The sequence below is a fragment of the Biomphalaria glabrata genome, chromosome 2 (assembly GCF_947242115.1).
Source record: "Biomphalaria glabrata chromosome 2, xgBioGlab47.1, whole genome shotgun sequence".
Taxonomy (NCBI): domain Eukaryota; kingdom Metazoa; phylum Mollusca; class Gastropoda; family Planorbidae; genus Biomphalaria; species Biomphalaria glabrata.
In genome coordinates, this window is record NC_074712.1 from 6,572,961 (window position 1) to 6,600,058 (window position 27,098).

General features: G+C 33.2%; 1 protein-coding gene across 3 annotated transcripts in view; it reads right to left on the bottom strand.

Moving 5' to 3' along the window:
* Nucleotides 1-26,251, bottom strand: part of LOC106059238 (uncharacterized) — a 34,105-nt gene extending 7,854 nt beyond the window's left edge. Inside the window, exons 1-15 of one of the 3 annotated variants that reach the window (XM_056018890.1) lie at nucleotides 26,138-26,251; nucleotides 19,836-19,986; nucleotides 18,564-18,884; nucleotides 16,827-16,959; nucleotides 13,692-13,888; nucleotides 11,345-11,529; nucleotides 10,419-10,587; nucleotides 7,931-8,022; nucleotides 7,544-7,763; nucleotides 6,505-6,653; nucleotides 4,546-4,912; nucleotides 2,381-2,545; nucleotides 2,073-2,213; nucleotides 985-1,066; nucleotides 225-303 (exon numbers count right to left, since the gene is read on the bottom strand). In XM_056018890.1, coding sequence (XP_055874865.1) covers nucleotides 225-303; nucleotides 985-1,066; nucleotides 2,073-2,213; nucleotides 2,381-2,545; nucleotides 4,546-4,912; nucleotides 6,505-6,653; nucleotides 7,544-7,763; nucleotides 7,931-8,022; nucleotides 10,419-10,587; nucleotides 11,345-11,529; nucleotides 13,692-13,888; nucleotides 16,827-16,959; nucleotides 18,564-18,884; nucleotides 19,836-19,896 — 2,361 coding nt within the window. In that variant the 5' untranslated portion in view covers nucleotides 19,897-19,986; nucleotides 26,138-26,251. Of the gene's footprint in view, nucleotides 1-224; nucleotides 304-984; nucleotides 1,067-2,072; nucleotides 2,214-2,380; nucleotides 2,546-4,545; nucleotides 4,913-6,504; nucleotides 6,654-7,543; nucleotides 7,764-7,930; nucleotides 8,023-10,418; nucleotides 10,588-11,344; nucleotides 11,530-13,691; nucleotides 13,889-16,826; nucleotides 16,960-18,563; nucleotides 18,885-19,835; nucleotides 19,987-23,831; nucleotides 23,850-26,137 lie in introns of those variants that run through there. The other 2 variants (XM_056018891.1, XM_013216804.2) reach the window with 2 other exon arrangements.
* Nucleotides 26,252-27,098: the final 847 nt, after the last annotated feature.

The window sequence follows — 27,098 nt, forward strand, 5'->3', positions numbered from 1 at the left end:
TTGAAAATTTTCCATGCTGCCTTTAGGCACTCAGTAGACACAAATCTGCTCAAGCCCCCTTCATAGGTAACCAAGACAAGCCAAGTTCAAGAGTACTTGGCCTCTCAACCACGCTTCCCACTGTACATATATATTTTTCTCTGATCTTGAAATCAAATCAAAGACTTTGTGCTTCTTTAATGAAATATCTTTATCTTGTAAGACATATATTTTCTATGGCTTACCAAAGTATCCTCACAAGCACGTAATTCTTTGAAATCTGAAAAACGACGTCTACTTCTCCTGCATTTCCTATAGTATATCCTGAGAATAGAATAAAAAATCACAATATATAGCTATGTAGTCATACTATCTGAATTCTTTTATATTTAATAAATATTATTAACATTCAGTATTCAAACAAAGCGAGAATTATTGACCTATATAGGCAGTGGCCAATAAGAAAAAAGAAATATTTAAAAAAAAAAAAAAGGCAGTTGATTATTTTGTTAAAAATACTTTGTAAAGAAGAGTTGACTCACATACTCAATGGTATGTAACCAAAAAATTAACAGTTTTGCCCACGAGCAGAGGATAATGAGCAAACAAATAATAAAAGGGCTCTGTGTAAACTAATCAAATTCCATTATCCTTTAGTTTATGTAAATCCCTATGTGCTCTAAACTGAAGTCTAGAAAAAGTGTGTGTAAGCATGTAGGAACTTAAATTTCTGTCTCCACAATGAGTCTGGACAATGTAAAAGAATGGGCCGGCCTCTCTCTTGATATCCTGCTAAGAACAGCTGCTGACCGGCAAAAGTGGCTTGATCTGGTTACAGCACCCTTACGATGAGTCAAGGGACAGATGATGATGATAGTGTGGATAATTATTTTTTGTAAGGATATTATTTTTTGTTTTTAAGAACCACCTTTTTTTATGCCAGCTGATAAAGTGACTAAATCATCATCTAATTAATGTCAACTTTACAATGAAAGCTATACTTACGAACATGGTATTGCTAGAAACACCAGAACTACCACAGACACCACAACACCAATGACCATAGAAATATCTGTCTCACTTATAACTGAAAAACAAACAGATATTTATGTCAAGAAAATTGAAAACATTCTAATAACAGAAATGAGAAATCATTGCCATTTCAGTACAAAGCATTATGTAGTCCTCACCAAGCCCATTATTACAAGCTAATCTAGTTGTTTCAGTGTTTGTGTGGTCTTTTGGTATGAGTTTAGCACTATCCACATGATAGTCCCCAGTTCAAACCTTGCCCTCTACCATCATTAATGTATGTGTGGCTGTAGTGGCTACAGTACCCTGATAAGAACTCCAGGTGCTTGGGTGTATTGTTTTTATGTATTACAGATGAGAGAACAAACATCAGACACACATTGTTACAAAGGGTCAATACAGAATAACTAAGTCCAGACTTTAATACAGAATGGGCCACAATCTAGTCAGAAGCAAGAGATGATGTTATCCCCTCAAGAGTTTAAAAGTAACTAAGAAATAAGTCTAGATCAATAACCTCCAACCCACTGTCATCAATAAAATGTTGGATTCAAAGAATTTAAAGTCCCTCTACTACAGTGCATCTCAAAACTAAACTCAGTACATAACACATCCTAGGCCATCTTGTAGGAGGGTTAGGACATAATAATCTTCATTTAAGATGGATGGGATGACCAAAGCATAAAAAAAAGTGTGATTTTGTGCCTGGCATACATTTCAATGCTAAACCAGAGAAATAAAAAAGGTTTTCACAGATTTGGCTAGCTTAAAGATTAAAAATTTTTCATTATTTTGTTTTATTTACACTACTTTTTAAAAAAAGATTTATTTAATTTTCTTCTTGATAACATTGACTTGCCCTCAGTTAATGACTTACTCATAGACAATAATGACTTAATCTCAGATAATAATGACTTACCATCAGATAATGACTTACCATCAGATAATAATAACTTACATTCAGATAATGACTTACCTTCAGATAATAATGACTTACCTTTCAGATAATAATGACTTACCTTCAGATAATAATGACTTAGCTTCAGTTAATAATGACTTACCCTCATCAATTTCAATATCATACAGTATTGAGTACTGGGTGTAATTTCCGATGGCCACAATACACACTTGAAGCAAACCAGACGGAGGCTCATAAGTAGCAGAAACCAAGAAATTATTTTTAATCTGCATCAAAAGTTTTCCTTAAAAAAAAAAAGAATATACAATACATAGCCGTAGAGGTTTACAAAAATTATATATTTAGATAAATCTTTAATTTTTTTTTACTAAACAACACTAAACAATCTATAACTTGTCAGGTTACCAAAAAAAGTGAATGGGTCATTGCCAAAAAGAACCTGAGTCTCACCTTTTGATGCACAGCTGCTGTTGACAGGATGGTAAATCTCAAACTTTTTAATCAAAAATTGTTGTGACGTTAAAGAATCTGATTGTGTATCACACCTCTGTTCAATGGTTAAGACTGTCTTCCTGTCTTTATTATAGGACTGAGTGACTTTTATGTCCACTGTTTCTGTAAAAAATCAAGACAAAAAAGGCTTATTAAAATATGTTTGGTAGTGACATTGGAGTCAGTTTAGGCATAGTTCTTTTACATAGAGTTAGCTTTTTTTGTGAGCATTCTATAGAGCAGTTTACAAAAATAAATTCAACAATAGTCATTCCCTATTCTATTCCAGAATATTCTACTGTTGCATCTGGAGGATGGTGGGAGAATAGAAAAGTACTTGAACTTTCAAACACAGGGAGTTGAGTCAGAGTCCTTGATTTAAGAGTTTTCCTGTGTCCACTTAGCTTTAACAAGTGGCTGAGAAAAATGACTCAATTTACTGGACACAGAAAAAGCAGTGACCCTTGATTCAACTACAAACTTAACACAAATTGTCTACATTTTATTTCATTATGAGATAAGATGGAGTGTAGAGCTGTGTTGTCTGTGTACAATGCTAGGGTGCAAAGAAGACTAGTTAAGAAAAAAGATGTTTCATATTTAATGCACCAAATCTTTAATACTAAAGTTCCTTCAAATGCTTCTTTGTTAATATTATGCATGTCAGATGATAAACATCTTCAGAAACAATAAAACTCAAATTTTGATTCAACTCATGACAACTAATGCATCCGCAAAATCGAGAAAAGGCTAAATGAGGTTCAGAGAAAATTGCTAAGACGGATTTTAGGAGTCGGTTTCAAAGATTGGATCACAAACAAAAAAACCTATAGCAACTTGATGAACTTGGACTCAACTACTTAAGGAGGTTGTGATCATGAGTCGCATGAGGTTTGCAGGACATGTCCTCCAACTAAATGAATTAATTATGCATACCAATAGTTGCAATCACAGTACGGGTACAGCACAAACGGAGACATCCCCGTATAACATGCCGCCACACATTCATGGTGGACCTTAGAGCAGTAGATACCAGGAGAGGCTGCAGATATTGCCAGTGACAGATATTCATTGAGACAGCTTACAGCCCAATGCCCAAAACGGCGCAGGAGGATATTGCTTTAAGTAAGTAGCTAACACAATTTCTTAGATTCTAGATCCCTGTCTGAGCCCTGACAACTGTTATCTCCTGTCATTGTAAAAGGTGTGTTGCTAGGAGGTAATAATCTTCATTTCTAATGGCACGTACAAAACTTGTACGACAAACTAAAACACAAATACAATTAAAAATTTTAAATTATTTTTTTGTTCTCTTAGCAAAAAGCTGCACCCATATTTTGAACATTTCTTCCAAGCTGAAATTGAGGCAATTACCATAGCATTGCAGACAGTCGAAAACAAATTATATGAAGGAGTACAATCATTATCAGATATTCTTGTCTTTACAGACTCCAAGTCCACTCTGCAAGCACTTAACAGCAGCACCCCAAACAGCCCAAAAGAGTTGACAACACTAATTGTGATTATACATCAAATAATGTCAAAATCAAATATCACATTACATTAGATGCCTGGACACATTGGCATCACGGGAAATGAAAAGGCCTATATACTATCAAAGGCAGGATCATCTATGGAACAACCAGATAGACCTGTTAACTACCTCACCTTAAGGTCAATGTTAGTCAACAATCACAAAGAGGAGTGGCTCAACCAATGGGCATCAGGTAACACAGGCAGAGCCATGCCTAACAAACTGGACAGTATTAACTTCTTCCCCAGCAAAGAGCAATCTATAATCTTCCAACTAAGAACAGGACACACACCTCTGTTAAACTACCATCTTAACAAAATAAATTCCACACAACTCCCCCTTTGTAGACACTGCGCCCACCCTTATGAAAACCGTAAACCACATCCTCTTTGAATGCCCCTTCCTAATCCACCTTAGGCAGACCCTACTTCCACTCCAGCCCAACATAACCAACACCCTGAGAGGCAGTGCTGAACAACTGAAGAGAACAGCACAATATTTTTTTCCTTGGCACAGTCTGCAAAAGAGCTGACAGCTCAGCAGCAAAAAGCTGGCTAGAAGAAGAAGAAGAACATATCTTAACACTTACTAGCTGTTGTATGATAGTAACAGGAAGCGGGCGTCATACCCATCCATCTGTCATTTTGTTTCAGGGAGACAAAGAAAGACTTCGGAACCCCCATGTCTTTTTCTTCTGCCTCTGCTTCATTTCCCTGACACGGTTCAAAAACTTCTTCCTGAATGTCTGAATAAGAATATCTATATTCTGAAGTGACTATCTGAGCCAGAGCTAGTCTTGTTTCACTCGTGTCATCACCCTCATGTTCAAAGTCTTTATAGGGGACACTTTTTACTTTGCTGTAGTTCAGCTTCTTGCAACTGGCTTTCAGAGAGACTTTGAAAGTAAGAACTTTTTCACCATTCAGATTTGTAATATGTGGAGTACGCAGCAAGCCCTGAGAGAATAAAAAAAAAAAATAAAAACAAATACTAAAAACTTCTTGACTAGTTAAAACATAAATAAAATTATATTAAAATTGTTTAAAATGTATTGTTTTAGAGCTCAAATCAAAATATTTTTTCTTCATGGAATGCACTTACTGACTGACTTACTGACTAAAACCCTAACTGTCGAGGCAAAGAGATTGAACCCCACTTAAGGGCAATAGGCCTATACACAAGATTTAATTCACACTTCTTGAAAACAAGAAAGTATTAACAGCCAGGATGGCTGCCTGGTCATGTGGTTTGCGGTCTGGACTGTCGTTCAAATTTATCATCCTGTGGGAGGTTTGGACTAGGAAATAATTATCTTCAACTCTGAAGGAACATCCGAAACATGTAAAACATTTTATAAAACATATCAATATTAATGTGTATCTAGTCATTTTATGTGAATTTTAGATTTTAACTGCTAAATGGCACTACGACACATGGAAGAAAATATTTATTTCTTGCTTCTGCCCTATCATCATCATCATCATCAAACTCCATTTGAGAGGGTGTTGAAGAGGTTTAAATCCTCTCTTGCAAAAGCCCTGGACAGAAACCCTGCTGCTTTGCTATGTCACTATAGAAGTCAAGAATTTGTTGTTTCCCAGACCTGTCTAGGTAGAGATCAGCGAGTCTGGGCCAGTTGAAAATAATATGAGACACAGTTTCCTCTTCCTCCACACAGCAGGGGCACCAAGAGTCGAAGGTTAAAATTTGAGCCAACAGGAAAGTAGTCCATCAAACACTGTGCTATGATAGATTGCTCAGGCCTCGGTAGCCTCCACCACAGGGAAGCGCGGTCAGGGCAGCTCATGTGCTCCCAGACTTTGTAGGCTTTTTGGGACTTGTACAAGCACTCAAACCATTTTTCCATTTCTATCATTTAGGGCATGATGAAAACTTGATAAGGATGTTAGCCCTCCCTTGTGGGCCAAGGAGTTTGCAAGGATTCTGACAGTCACACCTATGTGACTTTGTAACCACAGCATAGTTACTGGGGTGCCATAACATTGATTTATATCATGTGAAGCCATGATGACAGTATCATTATTTGGGGGGGGGGGGCATGGTCCAAGGCTATGCAAAGCCTGTAGAACAGGTTCTAGGTCCAGAGAAAGATTTTTCTTTTGGGTTTTATATTGGCTACTGCTTTTATCTGACTGTATTTTAATGATCTCATCTCATAGACCAGGGATAATATCATAATCTACTACTAATCCAGGTCAGGTCTGTTGGTTAAGAAGAAATCTAATGTGTTGTTTAATCTAGTTGGTTTTTTTATGATTTGATCTAAACTTAGGTTGTGTTGTTAACCTCTCCTTTTTTTCTCTTAAAATACCAATCTGTCAACATCACTAGATCTTTTGAAATACAATCTTTCGAACCCCAAATTTAAAATTATATTGTAAACTATATTTTATTCAGAAATGCAAATCGATAAGGAATTATTCAGAAGTGAAAATAAAATAAAAATGTTTCTTATTCAAGAAGTCTCAATAACGTTAGTGTCAATCCTTCCCTAAAGAAACAAATAATACAATTATTAAAAGCTTACTTTACATATATCTTGTGTCTTACAGAGCTCACTTTTCTGGCTAACACACCAGTGGACGGCTAATGCTTTAGCTTGATAGTTTTCAGACAGAAAAACATAGACAGTAGCTATATCCTTTTCAAGGTCTACATAAAAATTGACAAAGTCTTCTGAAAACAAAATGAAAGTGTTATGATTAGATATATTTCTTTGTTTTTTTTTTTCTTTTGGGTCTATTATAATTTTTATTTGAAATAAAATTGTTCAATAAAATTTCGTTTTGATTCTATTTCAGGAACAAAGCAGTCTTTTCCAAGAACTATTCAATTGTATAATGACAGGATGGATGTATGGTCATTATGATTTGTATTTTTATTTACAAAAGACTGTGTTACACAGTTAATGACATATGAACCATAATGACTAGATTGATAGGATGTAATCATCTTCTTTTTTAAAGTAACTTCTACATTTTATAAGATAAGATAATCTTGCAACAATTTCTATATATTATACTAGTAAGTAAAAAAAAAAAAAAGCAAAGTAAGGAAATAAAAAATTAAGATTGTATGTTCTTATGGCTATTTAATCAAACATTTAATCAAACATGTAGTAGGTGTGGTGGTTGAGGGATAAAGCACCTGGCTTTTGAACCAAGGTGCTGGGTTCGAATCATGGTGATTTTTTATTTCTGGATTACTAGGGCTTCCACCCAGCTATAATGGGTACCTGACATCAGTTGGGGAAAATTAAAGGCGGTTGGTCATTGTGCTGGCCTCATGACACCCTCCTAAACCATGGGCTACAGAAATAGATGACCTTTACATCATTTGCCCCATAGATCGCATGGTCTGAAAGGGCAAATTAAGAAGACTTCAATCAAACAAGGAATCAAATAAGCTATATATACAATGTTAATGTTTTTTGTTTTTTTTAAAAGATAATTAAAAACTATCATTTTATAAAGACTCCGCTATTAACAAGGAACATAAATGATGAAAAAAAATGCATACTAAAAACTGTTTTATCATTTTGTATAGGTCATAACAAAATGTCTAACCCTGATATTCTGGGATGATAATTTCTGAATAATTATCAGAGCGTCCTACTTTGTTCTCTGACCAAATTCTGACAATGTGAGAGTCATTTGATAGACGCACATTGATGTAATTCACAGATGAATTCTCAGGAAAAAACCTTTTATGTGACACAGATTCAGCAGGAATAATTTGATATAGGTATCGTAGATTTTCTTCCCCCTGGAGTTCTTCTGCGAGAGGCTGAAACAACAGTTTGAGCAATGGTAAGAAAAAACAAAATTGTAGTTAAAGAAAGCACCAATGACAGAACAAAACCTTTTTTTTTTATTACAAATATTCAAGAATTTCATAGAAAAACTATTCAACTCAAGAAAACCAGTTTTAACTACATTACAGAGGATACATACTTTCCATGAAACATAAAGACAGTTGTCATCACCAGTAGGAAATGGTGTTCTGGAAAAACTAAAACTGTGTATCTCTGGAGGCAGCAGTGGAACTGAAAGAAACAATTTGATCATTTTTGGACTTATACTTTAATTAGATGGTTTTATAAAATTTTTTTTTACAAATCTTATATCGACTCACTCCGTCTGTCTGGTCTACAAAATTTACATGTTATTTCTCCCACACCCAAGCTGAAATTTTGCACTTATTTCTTTTACCTGACATAACAAGAATCAATAAATTAAAGGATCACTTAATTAACAATTGGTAATTAATTATTTTGCTTGGTATTGAACAAGGGAAAGAAATCATACTTGACCTATGTGGTGGTATGTTGAATTAGTTCCCTTTGCTGCAAAGTTTGAAACTAACAATAAATAACTATAAAACATTCTCTTTCCATAAGCACTTCAGTAGTAAAGTGGTTACTGTCTTTGCCTAAGGAGGCTCGAGCCCTCATATTCGAATCCAGGTCATTCGACTTTTCAATTTTTAAAAAATAAAGTGATCACCATAATATTCACCCAGATACCCTCTTCTTTCTCCACCCCCCCCCCCCCCAAATTTCCAACTGGTTCAGAGCAGTGATGGGATCATAACGTATTGAGATAGGTCAGTCTAAAAACATAAACATTGCACTAAATAGAAGCGATTGGTAAAAGTATTTCAAACTGCACAGATTTATTATTGTTGGTCTAGATCTATTACAAATTTAAATTTATGACTGATCCAAACTAATTGATACAACTACGCTTAATAAAAGTTGTTTTTTTTAAATTCTTCTTCTTTAATGTAAAAACCTTTATTACATACTTGTACAATATTTATAATAAAGAATCTAAGGATAAAAAAATTATTTTGTTGTAGTGTCAACATAATCAGTGTTGTGAAATACAATGCTGATATGTCAAAATTTAAATATTTTTTTTCACTATACGTTAAAATGGTTCCCCGACATCTCATCATACGAGACATTTCATTATTGCAACATTTCATCATTATAGCAATTCATCATTGCAACATTTCAACATTATAGCAATTCATCATTGCAACATTTCATCATTATAGCAATTCATCATTGCAACATTTCATCATTATAGCAATTCATCATTGCAACATTTCATCATTATAGCAATTCATCATTGCACATTTCATCATTATAGCAATTCATCATTGCAACATTTCATCATTATAGCAATTCATCATTGCAACATTTCATCATTATAGCAATTCATCATTGCAACATTTCATCATTATAGCAATTCATCATTGCAACATTTCATCATTATAGAAATTCATCATTATAGTATTGCATCACCATAACATTTCATCATTGCATAAAGTGCATTCTGCAAACATAATGCTAACGAAACTAGAATTATAAATTTTCAAACTGAAAAAGTGCTGAAAATGATTATATGATTTCTTAAAATACTTTTCATTTAATTACTTTTATATTCTGTACATCTGATACACCAGAAGCTATTCACTATTCTGTATTTACATCCAGGTATGAAACTGTTCAATATGAAATAGTTCTTTAATAAAAGATTTCCAACAATCCCCAAAATGAATTTAGCTGCATTTTTTTAGGGCGGAAAAAGGCAGTTATTAGTGGTACAATGAACATTGAATTTAAAAATATATATATTTAAAACCAAGCTTTTTGGTATACTTTAAATCTAGTTTTATTATGCTCATCTGGCTAGCGGCAAAATGTGTGGCTTAGTCAAGAAAATAGATATAATGGCTAAGAAGTAATTTAAACCTAAATAGAAAAGTAAGGAAATCTTTAATTTTAAAACACCTCCACAGGCAATAAAATATACCGGTATATAAAAAATATTAATTGCTGTAAAGTAGTAAAAAAATAAATAATTTAAGCTTAAAAAAATGTTGTGGATGGTCTCTATTCTCATAACAGAAGGTATATTCAATTACTGCTACATAGCAAATAAGTTTTCACTATTTCTCCTTTGTCTATTTAGAAAGGAGGTACTTCTTATGGTCAAGGCATGTATCCCATATGGGGGACAAACATATGCCAAAAGCAGTCTTTTTCAGTGAGCTAAATTTAACTGACATAGAATAGAGCACCAGGTAGCATGTGGCTTCAGAACAAGACAGCTGAGATCATTTACAAAAGGCAAAAACACATTTGAGACCAAAAGAAAATCAGCTGCCAAGGACAGATTTAAATGGCGAAAAGAAAATTTAAATTGATCACCAGGGGAAAATGGTTATGCCTGCGCTGGATGTGGCAAAATATGTAGGTCACAGCTGGGGCTGCATGGCCAGGGAAAATACTGCATTCCTCATTAATCTTCGGATTGGAAGACAAGCCTTATCATTATTCCTATTGAGAAAGCTTATTTGAATGACAATATCGGTAACATTGCATTTCAAATATTGCCGCACAAAAGAACTAAAAGTGAATAGAAACTTTACCAGAAGCGTTGGTAGTGAAGTGGACAACTTGAGATTCACTTTCTCCTCCTCCAGCAAAGCTGAAAACGGATGCTGTGTACTTCGTATAAGGGGAAAGATCTTGGAAGATGACGGCTACATTTTGATTGATCCTATCTGAGAATTTATACACTGTCTTCTTAAACTCCAGCTGAAAAAGATGAAAGTCTATTTATATCAAGAATATGTCAGCACAAAACTGTTCAATTAAACAAGTAAGAAATGTTTATTAACTATCATTTAAAAGATATCAAATTAAATATATCTGACACAAGGGTATGAAAAAATAAAAAAAAAACTAAGTCACTCTCACTATAAAAAATGAAAGCTTGATATTTTGGGGGGTTTTTAGCACATCTGCATAATTTAGGCCATGTCATGCTCAGAAAATGAAAGAAAAAAAAAATTAATAGTACCGGTAAAATAACTGTTCAAATTTTTTGACATCTGTAAATTATAAGATATCAATAGAAAGTCTGTCTAAATTGTATCACAGTTAATTAGACTAAATTGTATCATAGTTAATTAGACTAAATTGTATCATAGTTAACTAGACGCTAAGAGGTTAGGTTACATTTAGACTCTACTTATAATTCATTAGGACATCCCTCAGATCAAATTATTATAATCAAATGTTCACCATGCAGTAATTAATTATTTCCCAGTCATTGTTCTAAACTTATTTATTGACATTTGAACCACACAGGCAACAATGATGATAAGAAAGTTTTTTGCATTACAGAAATATTATCAATAAATACAAATTATAAATAGTATTATTTCTAAGTCAAATGGCTGCCAATAAGTAAGACCTAATGAATATTAAATATTGATTTTCTCAAATTAACATTCTTTTACCACAAACCATACCTAACATTTGTGTACATGTGTCAGATTTGAACCAGTACCTTAAGAGAGAATCTTCTTTTCAACTCTTCAGAATTATTCAGGAGGATTTTGAAACCAAGTGGTTGTTTATGATAATCCATTTTTCTGATATTTCTTTTCGTGATCTCAGATGGCTGGAACAAGATGGTTGCATCGGACGAACTGACATTTGCAAAAGACAGATGACTGACTGGATTGGGACACACTGGAAATAAAAGTGAAGGAAATTGACTGATTAAGAAAAATAAAGAAGAAATAACAACTCAATGTTAGAGAAGGTGCAGGAGACAAAGCAATGTTCAAGGAATAATAATCTCTATAATTATCTCTATTTTTTACATTCATGGCACTTGCTGACTCATCATTAACTCTCCCATTTGCGGTGGTAAAAAAAACAACAACACAAATTTAGCTTATTACTTACCATGTAAATAGAACAACTAAGCTATTTTTGTAATCAAAACCACAGCAGCTAAATTCCCCCCCCCCCCAAAATGATTTTTACTTGCAGTTTTATCCCAATAACTTTTTATAAAGCTGAGATGAGAATGTTTTCAAAGCACAAAAGTATTCTTTGTCCCACCTTTTTAAAAGCCCCATTTTAGAAATTTTATAAAACAATCATTCTTTTTAGCAATCAAAACTGGGACAGAATCCAGATTTGAAAAAAAAATGATGGTGTGGGAAATAATTGTTTGTGGTCTCAAATTAAGTGGTGAGGATTTCAGAAGTAACCAAGTGTGTTTGGAAGGGCATTTTATAACGTGCTGTTTCAATTCAATGTAAGATACTCAAATGCTAGATTTCATGGGACAAAGCAAAAAAGGTTGTCAGGTGGTTCTGAATAAAATATTATGCAAACATTATGATTCCTATTATGTAAAATAAAGAAGAAATTTTTTTTTTAAATACTTAAAAAAAAAAACTCCCTTATATTTGAGTGAAATTGAATCAATTATTTTGTATCCCTAATGTAATAAATCATTTATTTAATTTTTAATGATCAATACTAACCATACACTTGCAATATCAAATAGGTTTGTTGACCAAATTGGATCAAACAATTGGTTTATCACAATGAGCTATGGTCCAACCACTTCCTCGGACCAATGCAGGGAGAAGGTTGTTTCCATGTTACATTCTCAAAAATATATATATATATATATTTTTAATTCTGCTCAAGTTGGAATTCAGACATTGCCAGATCATTATGGAGATAGCTTGCCGCCCAATGCGCCGAACGGCGCGGGAGGACCTAAGTCTAAGTCTAAGTCAAGTTTGAATTCAAATTCAAGTCTCCTAAATGGGAGCATGTTTTGCCACAGAGCTTTTCAAGTTGTTTATTAAAAAACAAAAGGTTTTATTAGTGTATTGTTTGAAATTGTTTTTGTCAAAAGGGTGACCAGTGCCCATGAAGTAAAATAACACAATGAATAAATGTGCAAAGTTTTAACTTAATGTGACAATGCGAAGCGGGAGTGTAAAAGAATTCGACCAGACAGATGGAGTGACCTGATAAAAAGTTTGGTAAAAAGAGCCCCAAGTAAATAGTATCCTAGAGCCTATCAAATGTTACAATAAAAGAACTGATAAGTAGAAGAAGTCAGAAACAAATGATTAAGGTGGATGGTAGAGTAGCAAGGGGAGATTAGTGATACTTAAATTAACAAACCATTCCAATTCAACTTAGTAGACACAATCATTTGCAGACTAAAGGAGTGTATGAGAATGTGTATACTTGCTGGCCTTTTTATTCACTATCCTACAAGGTTATTTATTTGTTTTACATTTCAGATGTTCCTTCAGAGCTGAAGATTATTTACTTCTGAGTCCCAACCTCCTGTAGGATGACAGAGGATGGCAACACACAGGGGTTGAACCCGGGACCATCGATAAGTCCGAATGACAGTCCAGCCCCCACACCACAGGCAGATTCACAGACCATATTATTCTCTGACCTTCAGATTGTCTCAATAATGGTTGCCATGACCCAATGCTCCCTTCAACACTTCATGATCAGACTACCCTCACCTTTGCTGAACGATCCTCCTTTCATTACTCTAGGCGGATCAATTCAAGTTTTATCCCAAGACATTCAACTCTACTTTTGCACTTAGGCAGAAATCAAGTCTCTCATTCATCATGTAAACATCCCATCCATATTAGATGATCAAATAGTGCCCTGGTGTGCACTATAAGCATGTAGGCAAGGCAGGTTTAAAACAATATAATATATATATATACAATACATATATATATATATTATGCACAGAGGTGACTCATACCTTTTTTTCATGGGGTTTAAAAATGCAACTTGTTTGGAGAGGTTTCTAATTACATTTTTCATATAATATAAACATTAATTACCATGCTCATAAGGATAAAAGCTTATTCTGCTCTGTGAAGAAGTGATTTTCAAATCCAGCGATGGCCTGAACACACTGACAGTTACATTCTGGCTCAACTGCAGTACTTCCTCATGCAGTTTATAATCGCATGTACAGAAATTTGATACACTTCTGTTTGATTTGCATGGGTCTAAACATATCAAACTGGAAAAAATTCTTAACAAAAAAAAATACATACATTACACAATTTTAATTAAACAATATATTTATCTTATCTTATATAATAGAGATGTTACTTCAAAAAAGAAGATCATTACGCTCATGCAACCCTTTCCATGCTCTAATAGCACTAGGAAAGAAGAAACATTTGTACAACTTTGTCCTAGCATATGAAATGAGGAATGTGCCTTTATCTTTGTGTCTTTCTGAGTATTTTATTACATTTTGTTTTTGTATTTAAAGATATGGTTCAGTGTTTTATGTATAATTGCTACTTTACTTTTAAGTCTTCTATCCTGAAGGCTTTCTAAACTTAGTGATTTTACTAAAAGTGTTACTCTAGTCAAATGTAAAAATTTGTTTGTTATGAATTTCACTGCTCTATTTTGTGTCTATTCCAGTTTCTTAATATTTTCTTGAGTTTAAGGGTACCAAACAGAGGATGCATATTCTATTATTGGCCTAACCAAGGTTTAAATAACATTTCATCTTGATAAGATTGTTTTAACTGAATATAATGCCACTTGAAACTGTTCTTTGCCAAAGTTGAAGTTTTCTTTTTCTTTTTTTAAATCAGGAAATAAATATAATTAAAAATAACAATATTCAATAGTATCAAGTTTAAGTCATTTTCTTGTAAATGTAACAACCAAAAGAATAATTTCTTTACAAACCCAGTGTCATAAAGATCAAAAGTCAACTTCATTAATTTCACACAGCAAAATGCCCCTTCAACATTAGGCTAAAACAATTAGACCTAGTAAGATTCAAATGCTTGTCTAAAAATGTCATAAGAACAAATGCTTGTCTAAAAATGTCATAAGAAATATGGTATCCAGAAATTTAAAATCTTCAATTCTTTTCACATGGGCACTGATGTCTTTTTGGTGGCAATATCCCTGATAAACAGGAAAGAATATCTTTAGCTAATAGAGCATTGACTAAATCTAATTTTTGAAAAATGTAAGCCCAGAATATGTATCCCAATCTGTCGGATCTGCTATACAAATTCCAAGCTAGTGGAGATCAAGAAAATTTTGAAAGACTCGAATTTCCAGCCTTAGGTACTGAATTCTTTGGAGGGAGGTGTGGATTTATCTGGTTGGGCAACAAATAAATTTATAACAAAATCAACAACCCATAAAAGTTTCCATTAGCACAACCATCAAGACCAGGGGTGGGCAACCTTTTTCTACTAAGGGCCGCATTAAAAAAATCTGGGGACTGGCGGGCTGCATAAATTATTTTTTTTTTACTCCCAATTGAGGAATTACAACAACAGTTATCAATTTCTTAAACTAATTTTATGAATATTTTTTTCAATTTTGTTATTGTCTTTTTACATCAAAACATTTCACAACAAATGTACAATTGTACTTAATGTGAAGCATTTAACTGTTTACATCCGTGCATAATGTTCTGTAACTGTAGAACTAGCTTACTAGTTGTTTTGTTCTTGTGACTGCTGTCAAATTACAGTCAGTGAGCCTGACCTCTTCTAACACTTCATAATTTTCAAACAAACGAAATAAAGCGTGTTCACAGATGAATTAGGTTCCGAATAATGTGACAGCTTCGCAGCAAAGTTTTCTTAAGTATGGGAATACAGCTTCTGGCAGTCATGAAACTTCCGTAGAAGAACTCACTGGAATTACTCTCTCAGGTCATAATTTGCTTGGAGGTATGTCATCTGGAGCTGTATCAGCTTCTGCATTTATGGGTGAGCTGATGGTATTGAAAACTAGTTCCAAGATTTGGACGTCTTAAAATTTGCTTTCAAATTCCACAATCAAGGAATCCAAATAAGTCTTGTAATTTCATCCATTTCACTAGAAATAGTTTCACCTTTCAGCTAAGGAAAATGATAAGACCCGAGTTCACTCGCTGCCTCAAGAAGTGGAATAACTTTGTTTGAAAAGATTTAAGATGCAGATACATTTCATATGCAAACAAAACATTGCAATGTCTCCAATGATAAACATGAAGTCTTCAACTCTTCATTAGAAATATTAGTAACAAAGTCACAATCAATGTCCTTCGATGAACCTAATTATTTCTTCCTTGAGATTCCATATTCTTCTAGGCCAGCGGATACTAGGCCTACTGTGTTACCCAACATCGGAATGTTTTGTTTCCAAATCTTCAAGTACTTCTCGGAACTGCCAGTCATGGCCGGCAAATAATTGGAGGCCCCTTGGCAAAGTGAATTTGGTGGCCTCAAATAAAAAAAAAATAATAATATAAAAAAGCGACAGTATAATTATTAAATTTATTACAAACCTATAGTACTTCAACAATAACATTGAGGACAAGTTTTGCTATTTCTTCTCTAAAATAACAAGAAGGAAGTCAGTGCAAGGCCCTCACCAATTGGTGACCCTAAGCAGTTTGTCTATGCCTAAGGCTGGCCCTGTGCCATAATAAGATCATTGAGAAATCAATTCCAACAATATATTTGATATTCAATGCTTTATTTTATTAAAAAGCCTGTTTTTCTTAGTCAAAGCACGAGCTCCATTAGTTGTTACACTTGCCATTTTGTACAAGCCGACCCAACACTTTCAACACAGTTTTTGATAGAATGAATAAATACTGACTTCTGTTTGTCTTTGACTGAATGTTTGGAAATATTGCAATTAAGAATAATCTTCGTTTACTTTAAACTTTTTAGAATGACGTTTAAAGACAATGTTTCTTTAGCCTCTTCATGATAAGTGATAAGAATCAGAAGTTTCAATTATTTCTAGATCTATAGATATTTACAATTGTTTATATAAATATATTTGCATTTTTATGTGTGCAATGTGTGGGAACACCTGATTTCTTTAAGCTTCGGCAGGCCGCATAAAACACTTCGGTGGGCCACATGTGGCCCACGGGCCGTAATTTGCCCACCCCTGATCAAGACTAAAGATAATTTTTAAAAAGTGCTTACTTGTTCTGTAATTTCACTTCAAAGCCATCCTCCAGCCAATGTTTAGATGGCCGTCCTGGATTAAAGTGAATGGTTAATGATGAGTTCCGCTCAAAATACTTGACACTTATGTCTTTAGGTTTAGAGGGTGAAGCTATAAAATGAATAAATGTAGAATATATTTTTAGCATATGCGAGTACTGTTTTTCCACTCAAATTCAAATAAAAATAATATGAATAATGGCCTGACAAAAAAAAAAAAATTTAATTATATCATCTTTTACAATGATTCATAACTCAGGGTTTAGTTTATAACTGAACTGTACTGCAAGGAAGATGAATCCTGCCAGTTAGGGCTTAAACTTCCCATCAATGCCAGCAGACGACAGCATATAGAAATAAGGTGCTATAACTGCAAATTACCCTGCCCACTACCATCCATCTCGCCCTGCTTAAGGTTCGGACTAGGAAGTAAATTATCTTCAATTCTGAAGGAACATCTGAAAAATCTAAGACATTTTACAAACATTTAAATTGATATTACATTTTTTTAGAATATTCCCACAGGGTTAATTTAATTTATACCTTGCTTAAAAATGTACAGCTGGAAAGGTAAACAAAAGGTAATGAGTAAAACAAAAATTAACATTAAAAACGTTAAAACCTTTCTGGACCAAAAGTAAAACAGGGATAGTGACTTTTCTTCTTCTTCCTGGCTGATAACTATAAAAAACAGCAAATAATCATTGTTTATCTTCTTCAGCTACCCCCAAGTATTCGCACTGAATGGCACACTGAATGGGTGTGGTTTTACATGAAAAGTTTCTAAAAATTTACAATGGGTACAACCAGGCACAAACAAGGTAGGTCTAGGCTTGTAATAATTCAAAAGTTGGTCGATACTTCAGTTGATTCAGGGGTCAGAATTTTATTAAGAAGAAGTTCTAATTTTTCATTAGCTAAATCTTGAAGGGTGTTGGGGTGGGGATGGTGGGGGAGGGGGGGTCGCTGGCCCTTATGAGCTCAGGAATAGGGCACAGTTTTGTTCAGGGACTAAGGGCTGTTGGGGTTAAACTAGAAAACATTTATTCACGTTAAATAGTCACTAGCCAGCCACTCTTCTGTTATAAAAATTGAATAAGCCATTGATCTTAAATGTCAATTTAGACAAGTTATTGTGCAAGTGATATATGTTTATTTGCAGGTCTGATGATAGAGTCATTTTTCTATTGAACAGGCTATATAGTTTTATATATACTCTTTTTATTCTATTAGCTAATGCACCTCTGTAAGGACATTGTTAATGGTTTTACCTTTAAACATTAAAAGTTCCCCTTTCAGACCTTGTGGTCTATAGGGCAGATGATGTAAAGGTTTTCTGTTTCTGTCGCCTATGGTTAACGAGAGTGTCAAGTGGCCAGCACAATGACCAACCGCCTTTACTTTTCCCCAACTAATGTCAGGTACCCATTAGAGCTGGGTGGACTCAAAGGCCCCCAAAGATTCCAAAATTAAAAATCCCAGTCTTCACCAAGATTCAAACCCCAGCCCCAGGTTCGGAAGCCAAGCGCTTTACCCCTCAGCCACCACGCCTCCACCTTAATATATTGGGTTCTAAATTTAAAAAAAAAAAAGTAAAAAAAGAGCCAGTGCTTTAAACTAATAACTGTTTTTGTTGTTTTGTTGATAGTAAAGTTTTTTTTTTCAAAATTTCAAAATGAGAGAAAAAAAACAACAAGAAAATCAGCTTGGCCTTACCTAAGACGAAAACATTCGCTCTCATAAGTGGGGGATATCTCAAACTATTTTTGTAACAGATGTAAGTGCCACCATCAGAAAAGTCGGAGCTGTTCGTTTCAAATACTGCATTGCAAGGATCAAGTTGAACATTACTGACTGATGGAGTCTGATGATTCTCTCTTGCCCTTTTAGGTTTTAATATCAAAGGGTCACTAGTATTGGTCTTATTACATTCATCAACGGTCAGACTGCAGCAAAGCTTTAATGGATCTCCTTTACGTACAAATATGTTATCAGAACCAAAGGAAGAAGAGTTACTCTCTGGACATGCATGAATATCTGTGGAGAAAGAAAATTTCAACGTAGATATTTGCCAGATTAGAATATTTTACAAATTTATCATGCAAAAAACAAAAATGAAATAGCATCTAATTATAACAAAATATTTTAGCTCAAAAATAGCATAATGATATTTCTTCAAGCTGTCATTTTCAAAATAAGTTAATTAATCACCAATTATTATATTTAATGAGAAAAATGAAGCTGTGAGTGTCGGAGTCACAAGATAGGAAGCAAGGAGAGTGGCCACATGAAAGAGTGCCAACCAACAAAATGGTTAGAACAACTGGTTTTATTTTATCTCATTAGTACTGTGTATGTTCTGAACTAAAATCACACATCTAATTAACTTAACAATTATCAAGAATGATAAGGCCAATAAGTACAAAAAGCAACCCAAGCGCATAAAAAATCATAAAAAGTATTCTTAAAAGAGATACTAAAAGAGATGAGCGTTAGGAACCATTGATAACTGCCTTCCCTTGGAAAGCTAAAGGTTTCATAAGAAAACAGTAAACTTTCTTAACCAAACAATTTGAAAATAATTGTATTATTTTTAAAGCTCTGGGATCATTCCAACTTTTGATCCTGCAAGCCCAATTTAAAACCCTTTGCTCCTAACAGACATTTTGATCTTGCAAACCTTGCTATGGACTGATCATCTGTAAATATTAATATAAAGAGGTAATGTAATACAGTTCCATGTTCAAACCTAGCACATAAAAATATTGACCCATATTCCAACTTGCTTTTCTACACATGCACAGCATTGATCACTAACCTGGCATGACAGAGAACAAAACAAGTCCTTGAATCAGTCTGAGCAGACAATGACAGCTTGTGTATGTGTGTGTGTGTTTTTTAAATATTTTTTTTTAATTTGTAATATCAAGGTCAGCTTCCTTTGCATTCCTAAACAATGTAATTATTGTCTTTATAAGTTTTTCCTACCTGCTAAGAAAATCCCAACGTTCAATTTGTAAAACAGAATCAAATAAATTAAGAAGCGCATTTCAGAGAGCTCTTTTTATATTCAAAGTGAGGAACCTTTTGTCTTTTTGCACACAACATTTTGATCGCAGAAGTATCTGTAAGGGTTTATCTAGATCAATAAAACAATGAGAATAATTCAAAATAATTAACAAGTGAAACTAGGTTAACACTAAATACATTTAGGACATATTTTTTTTAAAGGTACCACTGCAATTTTTAATGTAGAACAGTGTTTCCCAATTTAAACAGAACACTTCCGCACATTCTGAGTATTTAGCGGAACACTTAGTTTTTTTTCTAGAGAGATTAATACATGTGGTGGCCTACTAATGAATTATTTCCAGCTCTTTGTGGAAAATCTATTCAGTTCGGGAAACACTGATTACGAATATTTAATTTTTCTTTTGAAAACATCCAGGGGTTGCCAAGTAACCGCACCTCACCCTAAAGCTTTTTTTTTAAATTAATGTTATTTATAAAGCCTAAAAATAAGTGATTAAATATTTATAAAATGGTATCAAGTCACTGGAAAAAAAACAACATTCAACAACTATGAATGATCCATAAATATATGTTTATTTACATACACCATAGTTGGACTCTATGAATTTTCAAATCATTGAGAATTAGTTATTGTCAGATGAAATGTAGTGAAAAAGCTAGCTATTGTTCTTACTAGACTTTCATTATACAAGTTGTATAGCTCTAGAAAAAAAAAAGTATGTTTTTAGATTACAAAATTACATTTCGTTACGTACACAAAGCCTAAAAACAAATCATTGACAACTAAATATAAAAGTGCCATTTTCAAAAGTAACAAAATGGATTCTATTATCACATAAAAACCACAGTATTAATTTTTAAAAACATGTTGAGCCTATGTGTGCGAGTGATTATATTTTAAAGTTTAGTAGCCCTGTTTAGCACAGTGAGTTAATTTCATTTAAATGTTTTAAGAAGTGCTCTCTAGTAGGCCAATTAATTCGATTCACTCTCCTAAGTGTGACTAATGAATAACAGGAAATCACTTTCTCAATTGTTGTTAAGAGTTCTTGAAATTTTTAATTTCACAAGAATTTGAACCTTTTTATATATATAAATATTTAAATATTATTTGAAAAACAAAAAGGTAAATATGTTGGTTTGGCTAGGGTTAGGGGTCAATGAGACATGGGTCAAGGAGGCATACTGATTAGTGTTCAGCTATTAAATTTGGATAGAAAACTATCTTTAAGGAGTTGGATAAAAGCTTTGAAGAAAAAAATCTGATGATCTTGGAATGAGGTTTATGTTATCAGAGTGCAAGAATTTAAAAAAAAAAAAAATTCCCCTTTCAGACCTTGTGTTCCACAGGGCAGATGATATAATGGTTATCTGTTTCTATAGCCTACAGTTAATGAGGGTGTCATGTGGCTAGCACAACGACCAACCGCCTTTACTTTTTTTTTACCAATTAGTGCTGTTTGGACTTTAGAGGCGCCCGAAGACCCTGAAATTAAAAATCTCCATCTTCACCAGGGTTCGAACCCCGGACCCTGGTTCAGAAACCAAGCACTTTAATGCTCAGCCACCGCACCTCCTACAAATCCCAAAAATCCAAAGTATTTCTAATTTGTACAGACAAATGCTAATTTCCCAAAACAAAATGATTCTAAATTGTTTCTTGTGCAATGCAAAAATTAGATCATCAACTACCATGTATAAAATATGCAGGAAGGTGTAAAGATTTAAGCATTTAAACCCTAACCCTAAACTAACGCAGCTGAAAGAATAAATAACATACAGAATTACATTTTTTTTATGTTATTGATGTATACGCAGGAGATAAAAATGTGTTTGCATGCTTGTTGCGGAACATCATTCTTACTATAGTATTTAAATTTAATGAAACACTAATACCGTCAATCTTTTTCTTATCTTTCACCTGCAATATCTATGGATATAGAGTAGTGTAGACTCTCAAAGATAGAAACTAGTCTATAAAAAAACCTTATTTATTTAGAATAATTCTGTTATTGCCACTTGATGTTAACTTTTTAGTTCTCTATTGTTTAGGATTGAAGCAATGATGGCAACGCATTCTGCTGAAATATTCTGGAAGATATTCATCAACAAGTTTAACTGTGCTACACCACACTTTTATCGAAAATCTTTTAACAGACTGTGTGGGATTAAACTTAAACCTTTTGGAGATATAAAAGTATCTTTAGAAGAGTGCTACTCAATTTACAAAAGGCTATCAGAACAAGCAAATTATATAATGACGTAGACTTGGTGCAACTCAAAATACAAGATATGTCGATGCGCTCATAAATTAGACATTTTTGAATAAATCTAGATTTACTAATCCAGAAAAAGAAAACTGTTCCATTTTAGCTGCTGTGGGACAACCTAATTTTAATCCTTTTGCCAGTGTAATTAAAAGCTTTTTCAATTATTAAGCCAGCAAGAACAGCCATCCACTTGGATTATCAAGATTTCAGAAAATCTTAAGAAATGCAATTTTAAAAAAAAAATTGTTAAAAGATAACTGTTGTTGAGAAAAGAGACTAAAGCACACATAGAATTTCAGTTGATATTCATCTGGAAAGTTTTAAATCCATTATAAAATGTAAATTTTGAATTTTTAACTATTTTTCTCATATTGCTTTTGACTTATTTGATCATTAAGTACTATAACTTAAAAACTTATTGATCAAATGATGTCAAATTGTTAATATTATTAGACTATATTTAGTTATTGGAGTGTGCAGTGTTATTTTTTCAGCACTGGTCGTGGTACTTCCAGCCCCATTTTTCGCATTTTTATTGTGCCTCTTGAGTTTTTGGAGTGTTGGTGTCAATTAATGTCTCTGTCTGGATGTCTATACATCACTGTCATAGTTTGGTCCAGGTCGAGCAAAAGATACGTGAGAGATCATACTATATTATTTGAATCAACAACAAAACCCAAACAAGACAATCACACAACTGTGATATAACTGATGCTTAAGATTTACTGAAAACAAGCAACTTAGCTTTAAAAAATATATATATATTAACATTTTATGCAAATATTTTTACAAATTTTTCTCAACAAGATTTAACAAAATAAAAAGTTTTTGTTATTGTTGTACATATATATATATATATATATACAGAAATCTACATATTATTATATTGATTCATCACAACCAGTGTGATTTTAAATTTTTCTAGTCTATTAATAAGATATGGTACCACTAGACTAGAGTCTAGATCTAGATTCTACAAGTATATTACAAAATCTAAACATTTAGATTGATATAGATCTAGATTAAGATTTAGATCTAGTGATTCTAATATTCTAGTCAACTCAGTGGCATATTTAGGGTATTTGATATATATACCCGGTGGGGCACTCCTCATGATGCCTTCAAAAAAAAAGGAAATGAAACAGTGTTAGACTTTTTCTCAAACATTGTAAAGAAACTTCAACAATTAGTTCAAGCTTTCAGACAAAATTTAGTTTTGTCAATGTCCCTAGGAGAATAGTCCATGCCATGTCCATCTCAGGACAAGATGTTGTTCAAATTGGGTTTATATTTCTTAAACAATCAAAGGAAGAAATTTCTTGTGTCTTAATACGGAATTTTCATCTTTTTCTTGTGGTTAATAAGTCTTTGAGGTTCTGCACTAATCCCTAAATCTGAGCACATGCTTTCAGCAAAGGTAATACTATCATCACCCAAGTCCCCCCGACTAGTAACTGAGAATGTCTAATTCAATGTTTTCGGTATCTATATACAGGCTCCATTTGACAGTCTTTGTTTTTAAAAGTACAATTGCACATTGCTCATTTCAGTTAATACAGGCCTGAGGCCCAAGCTAAGTGAAAAAATTAAAAGGCTGTATACAGAACAATCCACCGTCTTCAGATCTACAACTTTCATTTGTATACTTACATTCTATGATTTTAAAAAATTGATCCCTTACCATCTTAACAGATTCTGCTCTGGTGTTCCAGCTGGTTACAATTTGATGAGGATCTCCCAGCGATGTGTTGAAGCTGAGAAAAAGGTGTATAAAGGGTCCAGTTTACAGAAAATTGAGAATGATTTGACTTGAGCTTCAGCAGTTTGAATTGCTGCCAAAATCAGAGAATGGCTTCCCCAGACAATGAATTGTGCTTTAGAACAGACTGCTAGAAAAGGCTTTTGGAAACTGCAGCTTTATGATAGCCTTGACCTCTGCATTCCATTATGTCAGACAGGACGTCCAAATGATGTGATTCCAGTACTTAGTGCTGATGAAGTCAACTAAAGACTGTCGATGAAGTCAACTAAAGACTCACAAACTTGTGCCCAGTCAGTATATATGATAATGTACAGTAAAATTTGTCACATTTGATCCAATTTTGAGATGTCAGGTGTACTGTAATCAAGAAATATTTGACTTGTTTAACTTAATGTATGGTTTATTTTCATATTCACCCAGTATTGCAATAAATTACTTTTGCATTTGTGGGGACATGTACGTATTCTTTCTTAAACTAAGCTTGATACAAAGCACATGTGAATTGTACTTGGATAGTAATTTCGCTCCAAGATATTATCTAGACTTTGTCCTTCCAATTCTTTTTCACCTCATTTGTGATGCCCACAGAGTGCCAGATTTTGCTTTGAGAGAAAACGAATGATATCCAAGATTTTCTTCAGGTAGTCTCTCCACTTTTTTCCTTTCTTGTTTTTATTAAATCTTGAGTCTTGCTGTCAATACTGTTCCTGTCACAGCCTCATTTGAGACTCATTGTGACATGTAGTGATTTTTAGTTACTTATGATATTCTGTGCTCTTCTCACATGGAAAAAGCTCCAAGTGAAAGCATGTTAGCGAGATTTTAAGGGAGTTAAAGTTATTCTGTAATTGTGTACTATTCCTTTATGGCTAGATTTACTTGCCAAGTTTTTTATTTATCTAATAAACTATTTGTCTGCTAACAAGTTCGTTGCTTAGTGTATCTAAATAATTGTTATGGTATTTATAATCTACCCTATACACAAGACCATGACATTCAAGTTGTCGGGACATAGAGCAATATCAGATAGAAAATCTCATTAATAACAATATAAAAACGTTACAGTTCATTACTTACAAATAATCTTCAAGTTCCCTCCAAGCAAACGATGATTGAATGTGAGCTAAGCTGGCCTCATAGTTTTCCATTTTTAATGATAACCCCAATATTAAAATGAAATGGAGGCCATCATTAGATTTAAATGCAGATAGATGCAGTATTTGATTTTGTTGAGAAGAGTATGCAAAGGAAGCTAGATTGGTATTTTCTTTTTTTTTTTTTTTGGCGAGTAACAAATCAACTTTCTCAGAACTATCTTTTGCCATATTATATTGGCATTTACTGGAAGAAACAAGTGTTTGAAAGCTTGCTGGCTTTTACTTTTGTTCATTTTTTGTTTATATTACATACAATATTACAATTAACTACTTAGTAATGAAAAACAAAATCTACAGCTTAGATTTAATTTAATTCAAGAAAGAAAAATGGAAGATTAACAAAGTATCAAAATAATGGGGGATTTTTATTGATGCCCTGTGCGGCTTGCACATAGATAGATCTGTATCTAGAATCCTAGATTCTAGTCACTAAGCTAGCCATGCCTCTGAGTTTGCTAGATTACTAGAACTAGATCATCTAGATTCTATATAGGTCTATATATTATTATAAATATAATGTAGTCTAGATCTATTGTGTGTATTTTGTTTAGTTTAAAGCTTATCAGACTTATCTGGATTCCTAGAAGTCAGAAGTAGAATGTCCTAGAATAGATCTAGTCATTCTCTCTAACTCTATTATACTCTAGTGAATTACCCTTAGACTTTCTAAGATCTAGTCTAGATCAAGATCTATTTAATTAAGTGTTTAGTTAACTTAGTATAGAATATTTCAATATATAGTCTAATATAGATCTAATCTAGATATACTAGATCTAATCTAGATTTAGACTATTCTATTAAGAATTAAGACTATTACTTTACTATACTTAGACGACTTAAATTTTAAATCTATATTATTCTATATAGATCTAGATCTAGATAGTAACTATAGAGGTCTAGTATTCGTAACGTTACTAATACTAATACTCAGTCAGTACTGACAGTAGTACTAGTATATATCTATAATCTAGTACTGTCACTCTGTCAGACTCAGTATTAATAATACACTGTTACTACACAACTAATTAACTAATAGATCTAGTAATAGTTTAATAGTAATAGGCTTACTAGATCTATGAAAAGATGAAGATACATGAACAAATTGTTTAGAAGACTATGCTGAACCCGCAGTGGGCCGCAGTCATTTTTTTTTTTTCATTCCCTAAAAAAAATAGGCCTACTAACGGAGATTTCCAATTTTATATTACCCACAGACCTATATAATATATTTTGTTGGTTCTTATCGACCTTATCATAAATAATACAGACGTTACTTCAAAAAGAAAATGATTACGTCCTTCGCGTCATGCATTTAGTCATGCATATTAAACAATGACCTATTATAATTTCTACTTAGTCACTGTTTTTTCTAGGAAACCCATCTATGCTCTAATAGCACTCCCTATATGGAAGAAGGAGTATTTTGTACACTTTTGTCCTAGCATATGGGACGAGGAATGTGCCTTTATCTTTGTGTCTTTCTGAGTATTTTATTAGATTTTTTTTTTTTTTTTTTTTTGTATTTCAAGTTTTATGTATAATTGCTACTTTACTTTTGAGCCTTCTATCCTGAATAGGCTTTTTAAATTGAGTGATTTTACTAAAGGAGTTACCCTATAGTCAAATGTGAATATTCATTTGTTATGAATCTCACTGCTCTATTTTGTGTCTATTCCAGTTTCTTAATGTTTTCTTGAGTTGAGGGGTCCCAAACAGAGGAGGCATATTCTATTATTGGCCTAACAAAGGTTAAATAACATTTTAGTTTTATGTTCTTATTTGATTTATAGAAATTTCTTTTAATAAACCCTAATGCTTTGTTTGATTTTTGATAGTTTCATCAATATGAGGATTCCATGACAGTTTTTCATTTATTATAACACCTAGGTATTTTGCGTTTTTAGTTTGTGTTACTGGTTTATCAAGATAAGTGGAATTTATTTGTTTTAGCTTTTTTGTTACTCTTAATAACTGACTTTTTTCTAGGTGGAAAGACATGCTCCAATTTGATTCTCATTTCTGAAATTCA